This window comes from Cavia porcellus, unplaced genomic scaffold (genome assembly GCF_034190915.1).
Source record: "Cavia porcellus strain 051 isolate PalLab524CR breed Dunkin Hartley unplaced genomic scaffold, mCavPor4.1 scaffold_14, whole genome shotgun sequence".
NCBI classification, from domain to species: Eukaryota; Metazoa; Chordata; class Mammalia; order Rodentia; family Caviidae; genus Cavia; species Cavia porcellus.
Window position 1 is genome coordinate 50624595 of NW_026947497.1, and position 20061 is coordinate 50644655.

The 20061-nt window shown below is 38.6% G+C and overlaps 2 protein-coding genes across 2 annotated transcripts; one reads left to right on the top strand and one right to left on the bottom strand.

Moving 5' to 3' along the window:
- Nucleotides 1–8907: 8907 nt before the first annotated feature.
- On the bottom strand, nt 8908–17915 carry Npy2r (neuropeptide Y receptor Y2). The gene is made up of 4 exons (XM_063260896.1): nt 17890–17915; nt 17688–17802; nt 17403–17531; nt 8908–12511 (listed from the first exon to the last, which is right to left on the bottom strand). Exon 4 carries the CDS (start codon nt 12468–12470, stop codon nt 11325–11327), a length of 1146 nt encoding a protein of 381 aa, XP_063116966.1. The 5' UTR covers nt 12471–12511; nt 17403–17531; nt 17688–17802; nt 17890–17915; the 3' UTR covers nt 8908–11324.
- On the top strand, nt 17038–19182 carry LOC134478638 (uncharacterized). The gene is made up of 2 exons (XM_063260525.1): nt 17038–17431; nt 17622–19182. Exons 1-2 carry the CDS (start codon nt 17038–17040, stop codon nt 18086–18088), a joined length of 861 nt encoding a protein of 286 aa, XP_063116595.1. The 3' UTR covers nt 18089–19182.
- Nucleotides 19183–20061: the final 879 nt, after the last annotated feature.

The following is a 20061-nucleotide window of genomic DNA, read 5'->3' on the forward strand; positions in this document are numbered from 1 at the left end:
TGATTTGTCTTTTCTGTCCTTTGAATGTCTCTTTTTGACCTTCTACCTTGTTCTCCCAGTCCGCTGCTAGTGCATTATTATTTGTTAATTAAGACACAATGTGTGAATAAACATGTAAGAAACATTATAGACTGAATCTTCATTTCCTGTCCAAAATTCCAGAGATGATTTTCAGAAGAATCCATAGATAAAAGAGCATTTGTCTTATTCTTCTGGAAATGTTTATAAAATATATTGAAATAATATTTGACGAAATGTGATCATGAACAATTTTACCTGCCACTTTTTTCATTTAATGTACATAAAATATCTAATAATCTTCTCAAATTTAAATATTTTGTGCTACCACATTCTTTTCAAAAGATGCAAAAGTGCATAGTATTTCAATGCACAGGCTTTCCATACATTTAGTGAAGCAGGTTTCTGTTGAATGAAATTTAGATTCTCTCCAATCTTATGCTATTATCCAAAAATGTGCTCAATGATAGCATTTGTGTATACATTAAAAAGAAAAAGATCTAGAATTCAAAACAATGGGTCAAGAAAATTGTACATTTTTAATCTGGTGCACATAAGGTTGCAAATTTAATTCCAAAGATTTTATTACCATTTATAAATGTTGTCAATGTATAAATCTTTTTTTATCAAAGTATGCATAATCAAACTTTTGGAAACTTGCTTCCCTAAGGAGTGAAAATTGCAATCTGTGTTTGAATATGTGTTTCTTTAATGGGGAATGACCTTTAAACATCTCTGCATGTATCAGTACAAGTATCTACATCTCAGACAATTTGTTAGCCATTGTTATTGGCTTACACACTGCTTGTCAGAAGTAACACAAATACTTTTCCAGTTTACCATCTGCCTTTTGATTCATCCTGTGGTATTTTCTTCTTGCAAAATAATTAAACTGCTGAGTGTTATGACCTATATCTAGATCCCCAGCCCTAACGCCTCATGTGCTCATAAATGGGGCTTTCGGCGGGGCCCAGGGTCATGGGTGTGTGATATTGGATTAGGCCACTGATTGGATTACAGCTGGACGTGATGTTGGGAGGTAAAGCGGTGGTCACTGTAGGTGTGTACTGAAAGTCTGTGTACCTCCTTTCTTCTCTTTTGATGCCCCCTGCTTCCTGTCTGCCATGCCATGGACTGTTCCCCCTCTGCCATGCCCCTCTGTCAGGCCACCCTGCCTTGGAGCTAGCAGATTGCTGACCAAAACCTTTACAAACTGTGACCAAAAATAAAACACTCCTCCATCATTTTGAGGGTGTCTGGTATTTTGTCCCAGCTTCAGCAAAACAGCTCACTGAGTTTCATTTCTAAGTTTTATTTCTTATATCAAAAAGACTTTGTCATCCTCAGAGTTTTTAATCTAAATAGTCACATTTTCTTCTAGTCCTTTTAAATTTTTAGTTTTTATATATAAAGAACTGATTCAATTAAAATGTCTTTTGGCGTAAATAAAATAGCAATTTAATATTACTTTTGCCAGAAATTTAATTTCTTAGGACATGACCTGTCAGGGAAAGAAAGAAAAGAAAATAATCGTGTACAAAAAGTGGACACTGACTTTTCATCCTGTCCCCAGATGAGAATGTATCTGTGCTTGCTTTTAGTTTATTCAGCAAAACACTGTTAATGTAGGTTTAGCTTCCTTCTAATTTCTTAGTTCAAATCTTATTTGTTCTCTCCTATGTTTCCATTCTGTTTTTTAAATGTTTGAGTTAATTTAGAAAAATATAGAATATATACATGAGGTACACGAAAACATTCATTCCTTAATTATAGACAATGACCTTGAATATTTTAAGGTATATGAGTTAACTATTGTTTACACTCAAATAAGTTTTATGTGCATGGCACAATACTATATTGTAATCCAAAACTTTTCTTTAATAATTAAATAACAAACATTTTATGTTGAAATATATGCATTTGTACACATACTCTTATTCATGCACCATAATGATCATCTCATTTTTGGTTCAAATAATTTTATTTAACCTACAATCTCTATGTGAACAAAGAATTGCTCTCAAAATTTTTTGTTGTATATTTGCAAAAAATCTAGATCTTTATGCTCAAATTATTGCATTGAAACAAATAAATTGAAATGAATATGTTATACATTGAAATAAATAATTGAATAAATTTTTGTGTATTTTAATACACATTAATTAATCAATTAATAATGTCATGGAAAATCCTCCAGTTCTCCAGTTAAGCAGAATGCATATTCCATTTAATAGCTGCATAATACATTATAGTCCAGCTGCACTGTAATTATTTCTTTTTTTTTTTTTTTTTTTTTGTCTTTTTCCTTTTTATCGGTACCAGGGATCGAACTCACGACTGCTTGCTTGCAAGGCAGGTGCTTATGCCGCTGAGCTAAATCCCCAGCCCCAATTATTTCAATCATTTTTATAACCATAGATATTAAAATTTTTTACATTTCTGTCTATATAGAATATTCTCTTTTATGTATAATTTTATATTGTTTGGTTTATTTCCACAGAGCAGATTCCTAAGTGTGAATTTCTACTTAAACTATACAATTATGGAGCCTGGAGATATAGTACAGTGGTAGAGGTCCTGCCAAGCATTTGCTAAGCCCTAGGTATGGTGCCCTGCACCTAAACAAACAAAGAAATATCAATAACAAAAGCTATGCAGTTATATCAAATTTGAATAGTAAATTTGTGTTTGATTTCCAAGATGATTATATTAATTGGCATTTCCATTAGTGAGGCACCACCAGCACTAAGTACAGACAGTTTTGAAACATTTGTTTACAGACTAGCACAAAAGTATACAAATCAAAAATATATAACTACATTAACCCAATCAGGAAATGTATAAAAAAGCATTACAGAAATCTACCTTCTGCCCTCTCGCAACAAACTACCTTCAGACAAAGGAAGCCAGTATCCTGACTTCCAACCAAGAGTCATTTTCATCACTTATTAATTTTACAAAAGGGATTTATAAGCTACATATAACAATGAACATTCCTTTGTATGTGTTTTGCTAAACATATGCACACATCTCTGTGGATACAGGTGGAACTGCTTGGTAAGAGGGCGGAGTACTCATCTACTGCACACATTGGCTAATAGGTTTTCATGGGCTTTGTCCTGCACACGCACACTCAGTGTGTGGGAATTCTAACAGCCCCAGTCCTCACTGACGCTGGCACTGTTTTCCTTTCCCTTTCAGCTGCTTGTTGACATGTAACTGTATCATACTGTCTACATTTTATTTTCCTTATCATTCTTAGTGGGAAATCAAGAAAAGCTCTTAAATTGATAACCCCAGAAATAATTAATATTAAAATTACCAGTAGACTTAAAATCAGAATATAAACCCCAGACACTGTCAAAGAGGTAATGTATATATCACCATCATTACAAATGCAACCACCAAATTGAGAGAGACATAAGTCATTTGTCTAAAGAAAAAAGGGGGAACCTATTTAATGTAGAAAAATATAGTAAAATTAAGAAATATACATACATTTCAGATCAATCGATACAAAAGAAATGAGCTTGATTTCAAAATTTTCCTTACATTAGACTAAAATAAATGCCCAACATATGCTACACAAAAGAAACATTTAAAAGAAACATTTAAAAAAAAAAACAAATACTCAGATTTTTTAAAAGGGAAGACAAAGATGTAACAAAGACATGCAAACTAAACTGAAGTACGATTTGTGATATAATTACCAAATAAAGTCACACTTGGGAAAAACAGAGATTCAATAGCTATGAATTTTTGTGTCAATAACATAACATTAAAATTAATTTTGAAAAATCTTTAAAAATTATACAGATAATAGATTACTTCTCTCAATCTCTGGCATATATATAAATATGTAATGTAATGGGCCAAAATTATATAATTCGTAGTGCTGATTTTTTAGTCAGGAATTTCTTATGATTTGTCCAATGCTTTTCATGTGCCTATTGATAATGTTTCTTTTTTGTGTTTGTTAATATAGTAAACACACTTGCTACTTTTCTAAAACTCATCCCACTGGGTCTGGGTGTGTTTTTTAAAATAGATTACAAAGTTTTACACCAAAGTTTTGTTTTGGCTGTTTTCTTCCACACTCATGAAGGATATTAACTTGTAGGGTTTTTTTAAGGACAACTTAATTAGTACATTCCACCTTTTCCCATCATCTCATTTAATTATTGTTAAATTACAGTGCTAAGTTTTAACATTATACAAATACAATGTCCAGGTGCAAATTACCAGTCATTAATGTGTAGAGAAAGTTACTAAAGCCAGACAAGAATCAAAGTCAGAACCTATGGGAACAGGTTCTAAACATCAGCAACCTAAAATACATCAGACAGTATTATAAGCACAAAATTTTTATTGTGTTTGTTCTTTTCTTGTCCATATATATTTAATGTAGTTAAACAGTGTAAGTTTATTTAGCAAACTTTGACAGTGTCTCAGGTACTATTCCAGAAATAAATTAACAAATAAGTATGTGTACAATTTCTCCCACTTTACCTGGTGCCCTCTGCTAATTTTGACTGTCACATATTGTTTGTATATTAATGAATTTTGTCATTTTATTATAGATCATAATTATAACTTCCATATGTAAAATTATCTCTGTATATAAAATAATTTAATGTTGTAAATTAGATCTTCCTTTTATAACCACTCTAACAATCTCTGTCTTCTGAATTAAGGTATTTATTAGGCTATTTACATTTAATTCAATAACTAATGAGGTTAAATGTACATTATCTTGTTATTTCCTTTCTGTTTTTTCTATATTTTTTCTTTTCTTTGTCACTTATTTTTTAATTCATATTATTTCTTACATTGGATTATGTTTTAGTTATTTTCTTGTCACTGCAACAAATTTTACAACACTTATTTTAACTCATAGTTTATAGCGGTTTCAATCCATCGTTGGCTGGCTCCAAGATAGAGAAGCTTGTTAGAGGGCCATCACTGAGGAGAAATAGTTCACTGTGTTGCAGGCAGGAGGCAATGAGACTTCCTTCCTTCCCTTTTTATTCCACTTTTGTACTGGTTGGTGCCATGAACTATTAACAAAGGATACAGTTGTGTACATAGAAAAAGAATTTTATATTGCTATGAAAAACTATCAGAATATATTTTCTGATAATTAAGGTATTTTACTAGACTCTACATCAATAGTATGTCTAGAAAATTTTCAAATATTTAAAAAAATTAATAACACCTTGTCAAGTAAGTCAAGTAAGAAATCATAAGAAAACAAAAAATGATCTAACTGAAAAACAGTAAAAATACTATATATCAAAAATTAAAGAATTATACCTGAAAAAAGATTTAAGGGAAATGATAAATCTAAAGGCTCACATTAGAAAAGATATAAAGCAATTGATGAAATATTCAACTTTGAGAAGATGAACATTTTGACAATCAAAGCCAAAATAAATAAAGTAAATAATGACAGAATGAAGTAAAATAGAAAATATAAAAACAACTGAGAAAGTTGCAAACCCCAAAGTTGGGCTTGTTAAAAGATAAATAAAATTGTTAATCTTTGGTAGAAATGAAAAAAGGAAGGGAAACAGAATATGAATGCCAAAAATAAAAGAAATTATATAAATATATATATAATTAAATTTTGAAAGCATATCATAATCAATGTAATGACATAATGTTTGACAGCTTAAATGAAACAAACACAATCTTTGAAAGACAACATGCCAAAATCAGGTTAAAAGAAAAAATATGAACATCACAATATTTATTACCAATATTGAATTTGTAATTCAAAAAAATAAAACCCTGAACTCAGATGATTCATCAGTGAATTCCATAAGCATTTAAAAACTTATGCTAATGTTATATAAACTCTTCTACAATATAAAATAGGAGAAAATACCACCAAATATGTTTTCTTTTATTCAACCATCAACATACTGATCAACCCAAATTTGACAGTGAGTTTACAAGAAAAACGTTATCTAGGCCAATGTTCTCCATGAACATCAACACAAAAACTGCCCACAAAATGTTGGCAAAATACTTGCAGAATGTATTTTTAAAAAGTAATACAGCATAACTACATGAGATCTACATCAGGAACGCAAGGTTGATTTAATACTTTTAAATCAATGGAATTCATAACACTAACAAAACAAAGGAGAAAAACATTTCAGGTATGGAAAACTGTTAAAGAAAATTCAAAATCCATTCATGTGTTTAAAACAAATTAAAAGCAGAAAGTAGCTCCCTGTATCTACTGAAAAGCATCTATAAAGTATCCTTCACGGGTATCGCACTTAATGCTGAAAGGGTACAGATACAACTCACATCCCACATGTTGAGTGTGGGTGTCCTAACCAGACACAATCCACACCAGCATTTTTCTGTTTTGGTCAAGAAATCTTTACTTTGCATTAAATATTCACTTCCTGTCCAGATTCTGACACTTAATTTTATGTCCTCTCTAAAACTCTGCTCTCTTCAATTTGTCTGTGCCTGAGACCCTCCAGGCTCAGTTTTTAACAGCCCCCGATGCATATCCATTCCCTGGATTGCCGTGCCTTGGGGTGATCATTTTACACCACGAGTTTTCTGTGAAAAGGCAGTCACGTAACTCTCCTTAAGACACATTTATGGTGGACAAAACATACTTAGTAAGAATCTTACTTTTGTGCTGCTGTATCAAAATATCTAGGACTAGGTTGTACATGAGAAAAAGACAGAGGAAGGAAGGAAGGAAGGAAGGATAAAAAGGAAGGAAGCAAGGAAGGGAGGGAGGAAGAAAGGAATTTGGCATGGTTCTGGAGGCTGGAATGTCCAGGATTAAGATCCAGTTACCTACTGAGGGCAGATCACTGATTCCAAGATGGCGCCTCATAGTTACCTCCTCCATAGAGAAAGGACGCTGTGCCCTCCTGCGTTGGAGATGCAAGGGCACAGGAACCAAACTCTGAGTGCTGCATGAACCCTGTTTTACAGGGCCTTAGTCTCATTCAGGAGGGGAGAAGCCCTTATTACCTGCTCAGCTCATAATGCCCCACTCTTTAACACTACCACATTGTCCATTAAATTTCAAACTGAATTTTGGAGGAGATGCATTCAAACTATAGCAAATGGTAACTGTATTAGGACAAAGAATTAGAACAGTTTGTAAAACTCAGGTTTACATTTAAATGTTTGGCATAAAAAAAATCACCTCATTCCAAAATAATACTTCCAAATTTTCAAGGCAATTTCTCATTATGTCTACTTAAAAGTAGCTCTTGGGGCCCACCCTTTAAAACATGAGCCTAATACTTATGACTATAGCTATCTACCTTATATTGTATTTTAATAATACAATTATGAATATTATTCATCTAAGCCCTCAAAGGCAAGGATTGACTACATCTAATCTTGAGCTTTTAAATTAAATAACAGAAAGTAAATATAAAATCCTTACCTTGGATACAAACCAGATTCATTTAACTCTGTCCAGTTTTGAGGTAATAAGTTGCTTATCTATACTTTTGTGAGGATTTATGTACCTTTGACAAAAACTACCGAGGCAACTTTTTAAATGGGGTTGTCTTTGTAAATAGGAAGTTTTTATTTCCAATAAATTATTTTCCCTGCAAAATTTGGCAGAAACTGATTACTCAGTGCCCACTCTTTCTTACTACTTCAAAGAACATAAATCATTTTTCTCTGCTCCCCTAGACCTTGTTGTCACGTCCCTCCACGTGCTCAAGCCTGATGCACTCCAGACATCACTGCAGGTTATTTTAGCTGATGGATTTTGGCTAAGTGTGCCCCTAGAATTCTCTTTCTCCCTCCTCCACTGCATTGTTTAAAGGCATTTACAATGACTTCTCTAGCTATCTGAGTCTCAATTCTCCCCTGGTCACAAAGTCATAGATAATTTTGACTGATCCACACATGAAATCTACATATTCAGCCCTGTCTATATATGCAAATATCTACCTTTAGTGACCTTCAAAAATATGAAGATCCCAAATAAGCCTCTTAAGAATTCTATTTCCCTAGAAAATGCTTAATAAAATGAGATAAGTGTATAACATAGATTACAACTGTGAGGTCTATCTGCAGATCTTGGCTTTAGTAGTCTCATTTTCCTTGATGTTTACTTACTATTAACTTGGTGACACCCACAGCAAGCACCTGTGACTCCACAATGGCTGTGATGGATTCTGTCCCCTGCCCTGATGATGCTTAAAATCTACTAGTAGGCAGTGGAGGAAAAGCGAATATCTATGGGATATAATATATAGGTACAGTCCAGGGCTGAGCAGCTTTCCAAGTTGTAAAAATGTTTTGATCTTCTTATAAGAATTATAAGGAGACTCTGATGAGTTTAAACTGGAAGAGTGCTTTGGCAAAATCTGAATTTTTGAAAAATCACTCTGGCTACTGGGCAAAAGCTGGAATGCTTTAGGAGTTATCAAGATACAGAAAGACCAATGAGAAGATAGGAAGACACTATATTAATCCTCTCTAGAGATGATACGGATCTCTGAGACAATCATACATGGATGATGGAGATAGAAACCAATGCTTTGACTCATGAATGTCTAGGAATTAGGACAAAATGAAAGAATTAATTGGTGTGTGAGGAAAAATACACAAGAGTCAAGGAGGACTCCAAGGCATAAGGCTTCTGGGGAATGTGAATGTTAGAATCATGACTGACACAGAGTGGAGGTGAGCAGGGTAGGGTAGGGTGCTGAAGGACAGGTCCCACTTGAGATACTCTGGATTTAATCCACTGATGAGACCCAAGTCAACATGTTCCATCAAGACACAAGACTTGAAATTCAAAAGAAACGTCTGGTTGGGACAGTTTTACTAGGGTTCAGGTACAAGCAGGAAGAAAAGCATGACTAAAATGCAGACAATTCCTTGAATTTCCTGAATTTTCTTTATTTCTTTATTTCAACATTTAAAGCAATACATGAAAAGTTACTTTTAGTAAACTGACGCAGTTAATTGGATCAGACATATGCTAACAGAGTCATAACTTCACACCCATTCCATATATCACAGCGGAAAGCAGTCTGCACACTCCCTGCAGGTAACGACTTCTGCAAGGGGATAAAAGCTTAACTACAGTTTTCTGCTGATACCTGAAGGAAAGCAACTGCTGTGTTAAAGACAAAAAGCTTCTTAGTTGGAAACAAGAGACAACGTTGATAACCATTGTTGATAACCTTGTACTCTGTTCTACATCATGTGCTATGTCTATCCTTGGTTTTGACTGACAGCTTTGTTTTGCCATATTTGACTGTATTCTCTCCCCCCCAAAAAAGTAATAAGAACTAAGGAGTAATAAAATCCAAAATGTGTAAATTTTGTTGTAAAAAAGAGAGGGGAAAAAAAAAGAGCTCTAACGGATATAACAGCAAGTGTGTTTGAGGGTGTTAAATGGCTGACTATATTAATGTTTTTGGATCATTGAACGCAGCTGTTTGCAGTCTCTCTGTTTGAAGTCCACTTTGTATTCTTTGATACTGTGATTTGAGCAACTATTTCCAAGACGATAATATGTAATCTATTAACAGGTGATTTCTTACTGTTATGTTTTTTTTTTTGTAGTTCTGTATTACGTGTACCCTTACACCGCTTTGTTTTGTTTTGTGTTTTTCTCTTTTTCCTCTTAAATAAAATTTTTTTTAAAAAAGCTTCTTAGTTATGTTGAATCCAGCAACAAAATAAATTCTTCAATATTTTACAGTTACACATTTTTATCGATTTCCTAACCTCTCTTCCACTAATTCTATTTCTTATTGTTTCACTCTTTTTCATAATTCCAAAACTGCAGTTCAACACCAATCTTTTATTTCTAATATAGAAGGAATTTAATAAGAGCCGTACTATAAATATTAAATATATCCATCTTTAAAATGAAGCCCTCCAATTCATAACATTAATGTGATGATTAAGTATAAAAGGTTGAATTTAACTAAAATGTAAGGAATATATTTGCAAATTCTATCGTATTTACAAAAGTATAGCTACAGTGAAACTTCTTTAAAGCATCTAACATAATATAACTATTTTAACATCTCATTTATTTTTCACAAACATAATAGAGTTTTAAGCATCTTTGGATAATAGTGAAATAAAAACTATTCATAAAATCATTAAAGAATATTACAGTAGTTATGTTCTATTATTTACAGGTATATATCCACATTATCCAGAAAATATAATTACATTGGAAACAGTTAACTTACTTGAAATTGCTTGAAACAGAACATTTGGAAAATGGATTGAATCCAGTGCTTTGAATATTTCTTACCAGATGGGACCATTTTATGAAATCATGTTTTGTTTATCATGAAAGCATCCATGGAAAATGAATTCTAAAGAAAATAACACTGCAGAATACCATAAAGCTATTACAGCTGTGTGCCTGTGTGAAAAACTGCACACAAATAACCACAAAATGTTACAAAATACCACAAAAATTATTTCCTAATCTGATTTAATTTTGAGCTCAAACTCTACTCCAACACAAGAATAGTAACAGAAATCATACAGATTTTAAAATTTTGACAATTTGCAATGTTGCTTATCTATTATATAAATAATATTCATATAAAACAAAGAATTCAAAATAAACTCAAGAACCATTAACACTTTTTGTAATTCTAGACCTTCTGCCTTTGTTTCGGAGTTTAAAAGAAACATTTTCACTACTTGCATTTGATTTTAGAACATTCATTGATTATTAAGAATTTCGCCCCATGATTTGCCAAAATATTAGTCATCTGTCTTGTCCCTTGATGTCATTATAGTCATATAGTGTTTACCAAGAGCACTGACTTTAGAACTCTGTGTATGAAAAGAACAAGAAAACCGAAATATCACACAGCAGAGCCATCAGCTTGCAAGCAAGGTTTGCATTCAGCAGCCTTCGTAGGCATCGGAGGACAGAGCCGGCCACACCGCAGCCAGTGCAGGTCCCGGGGGCCACCCAGAGCTGCTAATCAAACCCCAGCTGTGGCAGCGCTGACAAGGGCACTTGCTCCTTCAGGTTTCCTTCACACTGGGAAAAGAATCAAGTGTTCCTCTCTGCTTTCACACATAACCCATCCTAACCCAAGCCACTATCACTGGGCCACTTCGTCACCTTGTCTTTGAATGCAAATATTTTCCCTAGATTCTGCCACCCAGTTTTCCAGGAATGACACCGCCCGGGCTTCCATTCGGATGCTGTCCCTCTTTAAGGCCAGATCAGCACACACCTGTGACCCTTCCACAACCAGACCAAGGGCTCTGGTCAGAATTCACCTTCAACTTTCCACACCGTGTCCTTAGACATTGGTGGCCTCGGCGGAGTCAGCGGCTCCATGATTCTTTTCGACTTCTACATTTGTTTTAGCCTTGCCGGTCACACACACCTCCGACTGAATAGCATCCAGCCTCTGCTGGCAGCGAAAGGCCGAGAGGAAAGCCTTGCGGTAGTTGCTGTTCATCCAGCCGTACAGCAGGGGATTGGCGAAGGTGGAGCACATGGCGATGATGTGGAACACTGTGAAGATGAGTTTGTACTCCTTCAGGTCCAGCACCTGGCTGTCAATGTCCACAGCAAGCTGGAAGGCGTGGAGGGGCAGCCAGCTGACTGCGAACACCACCACCACGAACACCAGCATCTTGGTGGTTTTCTGCCTCCGCTGGTGGTAGTGGTCATTCGCAGCTCCAGGGCTGACGTGGTTCTTCAGTTTACTCCAGATCCGGACATAGGAAACAGAGATGATGCCCAGCGGCAAAACATACAGGATCAACAAGGAGGAAAGGCTGTAGACAGTGCCGTAGATGCTCTTCTCTTCCCCTGGCCACTTCTCGGTACAGGCCACGATCTCAAAGTCTGGAATAATCTCAATCAGCGAGTATTCTCGGAAGATGGCCAGGGGACTTGCCAGCAGGGCGCTGATGCCCCAGGCCAAGCCAATGATCAGGAAGCTGTTTTGCTTGGAGATCTTGCTGTCCAGGTGGTAGACAATGCACCGATGCCGGTCCAGAGCAATCACCGTCAAGGTGACCGTGGACACTTGTACTGCCAGACCCTGGGCATAGGGGACCAGGTGGCAGAGGACAGGACCCATTTTCCACTCCCCCATTAAGGTGTAGGTGAGCGTGAATGGCAAGCATAGAGTGTTCACCAGAAGATCCGCCACAGCCAGGTTGGCGATGAAGAAGTTGGTAACTGTGCGCATGCTCTTGAATTTGATTACCACGTGGATCACCAAGGAGTTGCCGACCACTCCCAGCAAGATGATGGAGCAATAGGCCAAGATGAGGACGACCCGCACCTCCGTCAGCTTGGTGCTGTCGATCAGCTCAGGCTCGGGGTCAGGGGCCAGCTCTCCCCTGGGAGTGGTATGCCCTGGCCCGTATGGTTCCACCTTTATTTCTTCCACTGTCTGGTTCTCATCAGCCTCTGTGCCTATGGGGCCCATTTCCAGTACAGTTCCACTTGGACCACAGCTAGTATAAGAACCTATAATTTAAAATAAAAAGAACAAATATGAAATAAGCAAGGAAGAAGGGTAGGAAAAAGAAAAGACCCAAGGAGAGTGATTTAATGGTTGATATAATGTGCCTCAATTTACCAGTCCTCTGATCTGTAAGATTGCATATGGTATAATATTTTGATATAGTAAGTCTTTAGAAGTCTAATCACATGGGTTGGGGGATTAGCTCAGCAGCATAAGCACCCGCCTGGCAAGTGCAAGATCATGAGTTCAATCCCTGGAACCAAAAAAAAAAAAGTCTATTCACAAACATGGGTAAATTAAACCTAGTCTTTAAAAATGTGTATAAAGATGATAAAATGTAGGGTTTTTTACTGCAGTAAAGAAAAAATTCCAATATGAGAGCTATCAAATAGATCCCATTCATTTAAAAGAATGAGTATCACAGCGTTACCAATTTTATAATTGCTTTAGATTCAACAAATTAATTTTAAGGAAAGAAAGGGAAGTTTCTTTACTACCATAACTATTTTACTTAATTTATAAGTAGACAGCAACAAATTATATAGGAAAAATGTCTTAAAAGCTGTGTCTGGTGCCCTATCTTCGAGAGTCTAAAATATGGCAGACTGAGCAGGTTCTGTTTCATGGTCATTTTTTTCAACCCTACCAGTTGGTATTAAAAAAAAACAGCTACCCAGCCTATCTAGAACAGTTGCTCATTTGAATCATTTGGAATAAACTTCCCATATAACACACAGCAGAGTCCTTTTGTATATGAAAAATACACCAAGTCTGAACTCCATCTTCCTCTGGGCCTTGGATATAAAACTTTTAGCATCTAAGTTCCTCATCTGTTTCCCATCCATCCCCAGCTTCTTCTCTTTCCATGTGACCTGATTCAGTCAATATTATTCTTATTGATTAAACCACTGTAATGGTTGATACATTGCATCAACTTGAGAAGTCCCAAAGGTTAACTGACTCAGCACTTTGTAAACATCCTCATCCTGTGCAAGAGGAGGGTACTGAGATGGTGACAGTGACATACCGACCCTAGGGCAGGTAGCCTGCATACACCATAAGGGAAGAAAAGAGGCTTGCTCTCCCTTTTGCTCTTGCTGTCTTTTTCCACCTTGAAGTGTTGCCCCTGTGCTATGTCACCCTGCTTTAGAGCCAGCTGATTATGGACCAAAACCTCCACAAACTGTGAGCTAAATAAACCTTTCCTTCCTTAATTCTGAGTGTTGGGTACTTTATCTCAGCAACAAGAGAAAAGTAACTATGATAACCACCCAAAGTTGGAAAAAAACAAGAGCCAAGCTAGGCTTTTTCATCCCTTTAAGTCCCCAAATTTGAGGGAAACTTCAGATTTATCTCTTGCACATGTCTTTCACCTATCTCATCACCTGTTTCTATCATATCAGTTCTACTCCTCTCAACTTTTTTTTTTTTTTTTTTTTTTTTTTGTCTTTTTCCTTTTTATTGGTACCAGGGACCGAACTCACGACTGCCTGCTTGGAAGGCAGGCGCTTACGCCGCTGAGCTAAATCCCCAGCCCCTCCTCTCAACTTTTTATAAAAATTACCCAGTCTTATGATTTATTTCTCATGCTCTTTTGCTTTCATTCATCAATCTATTCATTCATTCACCTCACAAATAAACAGTAAAGCCAGGCACAAATTCACCATAAAGAGCACAAGCAAACATTCAGCAACCTACACTATGAGCCAGGACTTGTATTGTGGGGGCTGGGGGTTTAGCTCAGCGGCATAAGCACCTACCTTGCAAGCAGGCAGTCGTGAGTTCGATCCCTGATACCGATAAAAAGGAAAAAGACAAAAAAAAAAAAAAAAAAAAGAAAAAAAAGGACTTGTACTGTGGAAGGACTGCAGTACAGTATCTCCACTCTAAGTTTTACATCTCACTGGACAGAGTTTCCTCCACCATTAAGTGGTTTTGCAGACTGAACTGTTTTTTCCAATATATACGGGTTGTTTAAAACACTATATTAGTTTCTGCTGTAGGATTCCTTTTTTATGTTTGTGAAAACATTCAGACCCATCGTCCTAGTGCTAATACCTGGTGAATATATTCATTACCACCAAAGGCTGCTGTCATTAATTCAAAACCTCTCGTGGTGAATCTGTTATTAATCATAATAGCATCTACTGCTATTGTTTAGTGAATCACGATGATTCAGCCCACAGACAATGCCTGGATGAACCCTTGTGCCACCATTCCCTGCTCTGTTTTGTTGGGTAACACAGGAGGACTGAGCCTCACAGAGACATCTGCAGGCTCCCAAGTCCTTGGGATTCTGTTTGGCAAACACCCCTTGGGCAGGGGCAGGACGACACCTCTGCAGTCTTTCTCTTCCTCCTGCTTTGGACGTTGCCCCCACTGCTCCTCTGTGGCTCTGGTCCCCATGGGCCAGACCTGCAGTGATTCCACCTCCTGGCTCCTGGGCCTGGATCACACTGCCTCCTCTCTGTGTCCCTCCAGCGAGAGACAGTGTCTTCTCTTGCTAATCTTTGAGTAGCTCCCAGCGTCCCCAAGGCTTCTATCATTAGTATAACCAAGTCTCTGTATGTCCTACCCTTAGGTTTTTGAATATATTTGGTTTTGCATGGTCTGTTGACAGAACACATCCATTAATTTGCTTTCCCACAGAAGGCTCTGGACTCACGCAGGATGATAACAGTGGTCTACAGAAGAAACCACCAGCCCTTCAGCAGGGTGTTCATAGTCTGACATCATCCCTGATACCCCTCAGGCCTCCTCTCACCAGACACCCCAAGTAACTTACATGGGGCCATTCTGCATTGTTCCCCCGTGACTGAGCATCCCAGCCACTCTCCATCTCTCTGAATCCCTCATGCTGAACTGGGAGAGACCTCAGTTACCCCTGCAGTTCCACCCATGTGCGCTCCTAAAACTGCACACAGGACACTGCATTGCTTTCCTTCCTTCCCCCGCCAGGAGAAATCCCTAACACAGAAACAGAGTCTTCCTCATCCACGGTCTCATCCCATCACACCATCTGGTACACTGAAGCCACTGAATAACTTGGCAAAACAAGCATGAAGTTAAAGCAAAGCGCAGGTCCAGGGAGTCCAGTCAGAAGTGTAAACCCCTACCTGGCATGCATGAGGTCATGAGTTCAATCCCTGGTACCCAAAAAAAAAAAAAAAAGGAAAGAACAAGTTTACTAAAAATTGATGCCAGTTATTTAAAGTATAATTTCACGCTTTCCTTAGCTGAAGATAATTACCTATGCACGATTCCTTGCTATGGCATTATCTTCTATGCCTATTCCCTTTCTATTCCTCCCCTCCAGCATCTCTCTCTATCTTTCCCTTTCCTCCCTTCCTCTCTCCCTCTCTCTCTTCCTTCTCCCTCCCCATTCCCCACTGAAAGAGCTTTACTTCCCAGAGGGACTTAAAGGTTTCCATGTATTTACTGTGTTTCAAATATAATGTTCCAAGGAGACTGTGCTCTTTTCCATTGGCCTCCATTCCTTAATAATTAGACAAAATGGAAGCAAATCATTCAAATTATATTTGATAATTTGAGTTATATTAATAGGCTGTACCATTTCCCTTAGACTAAGAAAGAGACTGGCTTTATAGAGCACAGTCAATCCAGACAAGTCATTGATACAATTAATAAGACTCCGAAGGTCAGTATTTGGCAGATGTATCAGACTACACTGAGAACAACCATGAAATTGAATGATGCTGAATGATACCAGGAAGAGAAGTTTATTTGATTTATTGGTGTATTTTGTTGTTTCTTTTGAGTCCTTTTTTTGTGGTTGTTGTTTGGAGTTCTTTTATTTACAACTTCTCTGCAGGGGTGGCTATTTATCTATAAGCTATTAGCAGGTGGACACTACAGCTGTTCTTAAACACATCACTGGCCCTCAGTCAGGTCAAAGTCACGCAGAGCACAGACTATCACCTTGTGGCAGTCCTTCTGGAAAAATGCGAGGGAACAAAGAGTGCAGAAGTTGTCATGTTAGAAACTCAGAAGCACAAAAATTAAACGATAAGCGGACGAAGGAAAAACTCTATAAATAAGGCAAAAAGAGGCATTTCAATATTCCCAAAAACTTTAAGGGAACCTACGAATGGTACAATTTTTTTAAAAAAATATACTTACAGATTTTGTTTCAGAAACCTTTCTTTGTGAAAGTGGAATTCAGGGTTCCTCTCCCCACTCCCAAGGATTCAAAGTATTTCAACTGTGTCAGAGACTGATTCGTGCATTGACTATAGATTTATAACTAAGCAGTTTTCTGAACGAACCAGCAGCAGTACTGCCCCAGCTTGTCGTTAAAGCTTGAAATCTTATCAGACACAACATCTTCCAGAAATCTCTTCCCATGGAAAAATCCCAGAAACCACGCCACACACATTTTAGCTGCCTTTGCTTCTCGGCCTGGGCAACGGGAAAAGTAAACTTTCAATAACAGGACCCCACCCTTTGTCCAAGTAGAGCGGCTGAGAGTGTCTGACCTAGTCTTCCTCATCTCACAGAGTTTTAAAGGATGGGTCCCTTTCAAAGAGTCGTAAAGCATCTGCTGTCACCTCTTCCTCTCACCACACATTCCTACCAGTGGGCGGCCCTGGGCGGACACTGCGAGATTAGACAGGAGCTGTCTGTCCCAGAAATAAGACCTTACACCTTGGACAGGTGTCTCAGTTCTCAGCGGGAGGCACAGGAAGAAGTGGCTGGGGGTGCTGGCGCATCCTCCGCGGAGAGGGAAATTCTAACCAACGTGGAGTGGGCTGCTCCCCGCGTCCGCCTTCCACCGATTCAGCATCTCGCGCCCCTTCCCAGCACCTCGGGGCGTCAGGTCGGAGACGGGGCGCCCCCACCCCAACCTATTCCGCGCCGGCCGCCTGCGCCTACCTCGTCCTCGCCGCTTGGACCGAGCGGAGGTCAGTGCTGTCCGCCGCCCCGGAGCGGAGCCCGTGTGGACCCGGTGCTGCGCGCTCCCTTTGTAGGCGTCTGCGGGTCCAGACCCGGAGCGCGCAAAAACTGGAGAGGGAGAGGAGGGCAGGGTCCTCAAATAAGACCGGGGCTCAGCCTAGCTCCCTCCCTCTGTCCCGCCCTCTCTCCCGTCCTCAGCCGCCTCCCGGACCCCTCCGGACCGAGCGCTGCGTCCCAGCCCTAGCGCCCCGGGCTACCGCGCACCCGGCTCCGAGCGCCTCAGCCCCGGAAGCCGCAGCCTCCCAGGGTCCTTCCCCGAGCTGCGCAGCGCTGCCTTCCCGAAGTTCGGGCGTCTCCTGCTTTGCTCCTTTCGGAGGGGCTGCAGCGCCTGCGGAGTCAGGAAACCAGAAGCAAGCGCAGAGCCAAGCGCTTCCCAGGCGCCCGCGCTGGGGCTTCCACAGCTCACCTCCCTCCCGGTGCGCGCGCTTCTGTCTGTTCTTTGGCTTGGCTTGGCTTGGTTTGGTTTGGCTTACTTTGGCTCGGTTTGGTTTGGTTTGGTTTGGTTTGGTGTGGTTTGGTGTGGATTGGTGTGGTGTGGTGTGCTGTGCTGTGCTGTGCTGTGCTTTGCTTTGCTTTGGATTTGGATTTTTCCATTTCTGAAATGAAGATAGTTATACTGGTTTGCTTGAAAATTTCTCTGAAGTACTCAAAAAGACGATTCGATTCAGATTAGTTTTGTCCACTCAAAAAATGAAAGATATATTTAGCTTTTAAAAAGGATAATGCGTACAAGGGTTTGGTGCTGCATGCCTATGGTCACAGCACTCTGGGAGGCTGAGGAGACGGATCAAAGTTCCTTCATCCTGCCTGTGCGATTTAGAGAGTCGCTGTTTCAAGATAATAAAAGGGCTGGAAATGTAGCCCGCTGCAGAAGCCCTTGATTCAATCCTCGTTGCAGCAAAAAGGAAGAAAGAGAAAGAGGATAAATAATACCTAAAATATTGAGAGGGTTATATTTCCAATCTTAGAGGGGCTTTCCCACCCCACAGTGGTCTTACCTTTATCTGTAAGGCACCTTTCCCATTTTAATATGAAATTACTCTTCAGTTGGTCAGGGAGTTTAGCCCAGTGGCATAAGCATCTGCCTGGAAAGCGTGAGGTCATAGGTTTGATCCCCTGTACCCGTCCCAAAAAATTACTCTTCAGTTAATGTAGAATTACACCCACAGGGCTGTAGGAATTATTTATAAGACAAAGCAGTTTGGGCTTTTCAATTACTGAGATACAAAAGGAAAGAGAAATGGGTATGTCCAAGATATTCTACACAGTCCCCTTAAAATATTTTTGGAGATTTTTTTTACCTTAGAGAAGTAATTCCTTGTTCACACACATGTTCTCTACAACACATCTCATTTTGCTTTATATTTGCATGGATGAAGAATGAACCATGTCCAATAAGCAATAACTTTCAGAAAGTACCAGCCACAAAACAAATACCGCATCTAAGACAGTAGATGAGTATTACCCCGTAGAGTAATTGCTTTGGAAGAGTCAACTGACTTCTCTAAAAATGGTGGCACAAAGCATTCTGCCTTCTTTAGAATCACCTGGAGAGAATTTCTTTTAAAGCCCTGTGTGAATATTGGCCTCCCTCCCTTTCAGATAAGGGTGAGTCCTACAAGATCCACGCAGTTTCACACACGTCTGATTAGAAATCCCTTTGATTAGCAGTTTTCAAAAAAGTGCAGAAATCGATTGACATTAAACTCACTTGATTGTATGTCACACTGTTGAGGATGCTGACACTTGGTTGGTGGCTCCTTTGCACATTAAGGTTTAACTAATGCCCTTTACTGTGTATGCTATGTAGTGTAGTAACAAGAACTGCCCTGATTAATGTCCACAGAGTCTGTCACTTGTCAGAAGTTTGTAGACACAGTGGGGAAGTATTAATTAATCCAAACTGAGGTGAAGTAGGATTATTGACACCTGATTTCTCTTGTGTCAAGTCACTTTGTTCCTTGGACAATCTCACATCTATCCCAGTAGTGCTGGCCATTCTTAAAGTAGAGAGCAGTTAAACCCAAATGGCTGGGCTGGGTGACAGACTTGAAAATGTTTGCACAAGCTCCACTGTAGGAACCTGGAGAATACTGGCAGCTGTAACATTTCAGTAAACACAAAGCGCTACCTTAGCTGAAGGCAAAGATTCTTCCTCAGATCCCACTAGGCTTCCCTGCAAAAATCTAGATGAAATTTTACAACAGCTGCTTTTTTAAGAGAAGCAAGATTCATGTTTTTAACAATTTTTTAAATTTTTAATTTTAAAAGCTAAGTATTTAAAAGTCAAAACTCAGATGAAGATCAAAATAAAGGACAGATAGGTGGGTAAATAGGCTTTGATTGATAGGTAAGCAGACAGAGAGTAGGTAGACAGATGGCAGATAAGTCAGTTCCCCTTCAACCATGGAGAATCTATTCCAAGATCTCAGTGGATGCCTGAGGAATAATGCTAAACCTAAATCATGGTGTTTTTTCCTATCTCCAGATAACTATCATAAAGTTTAATTTTAAAATAGACACAGTATAACATTAACAATAATAATGGAGTATTTATGATAATATGATACATGGTGGA

Bases quoted from the DNA above. Each gene is read 5' to 3' on its own strand.
- LOC134478638 (XM_063260525.1), top strand. From the start codon at position 17,038: ATGGGTCCCTTTCAAAGAGTCGTAAAGCATCTGCTGTCACCTCTTCCT. The intron at 17,432-17,621 runs GTCAGTGCTGTC...TCCCGTCCTCAG, and splicing joins GCCGCTTGGACCGAGCGGAG to CCGCCTCCCGGACCCCTCCG.
- Npy2r (XM_063260896.1), bottom strand. From the start codon at position 12,470: ATGGGCCCCATAGGCACAGAGGCTGATGAGAACCAGACAGTGGAAGAA.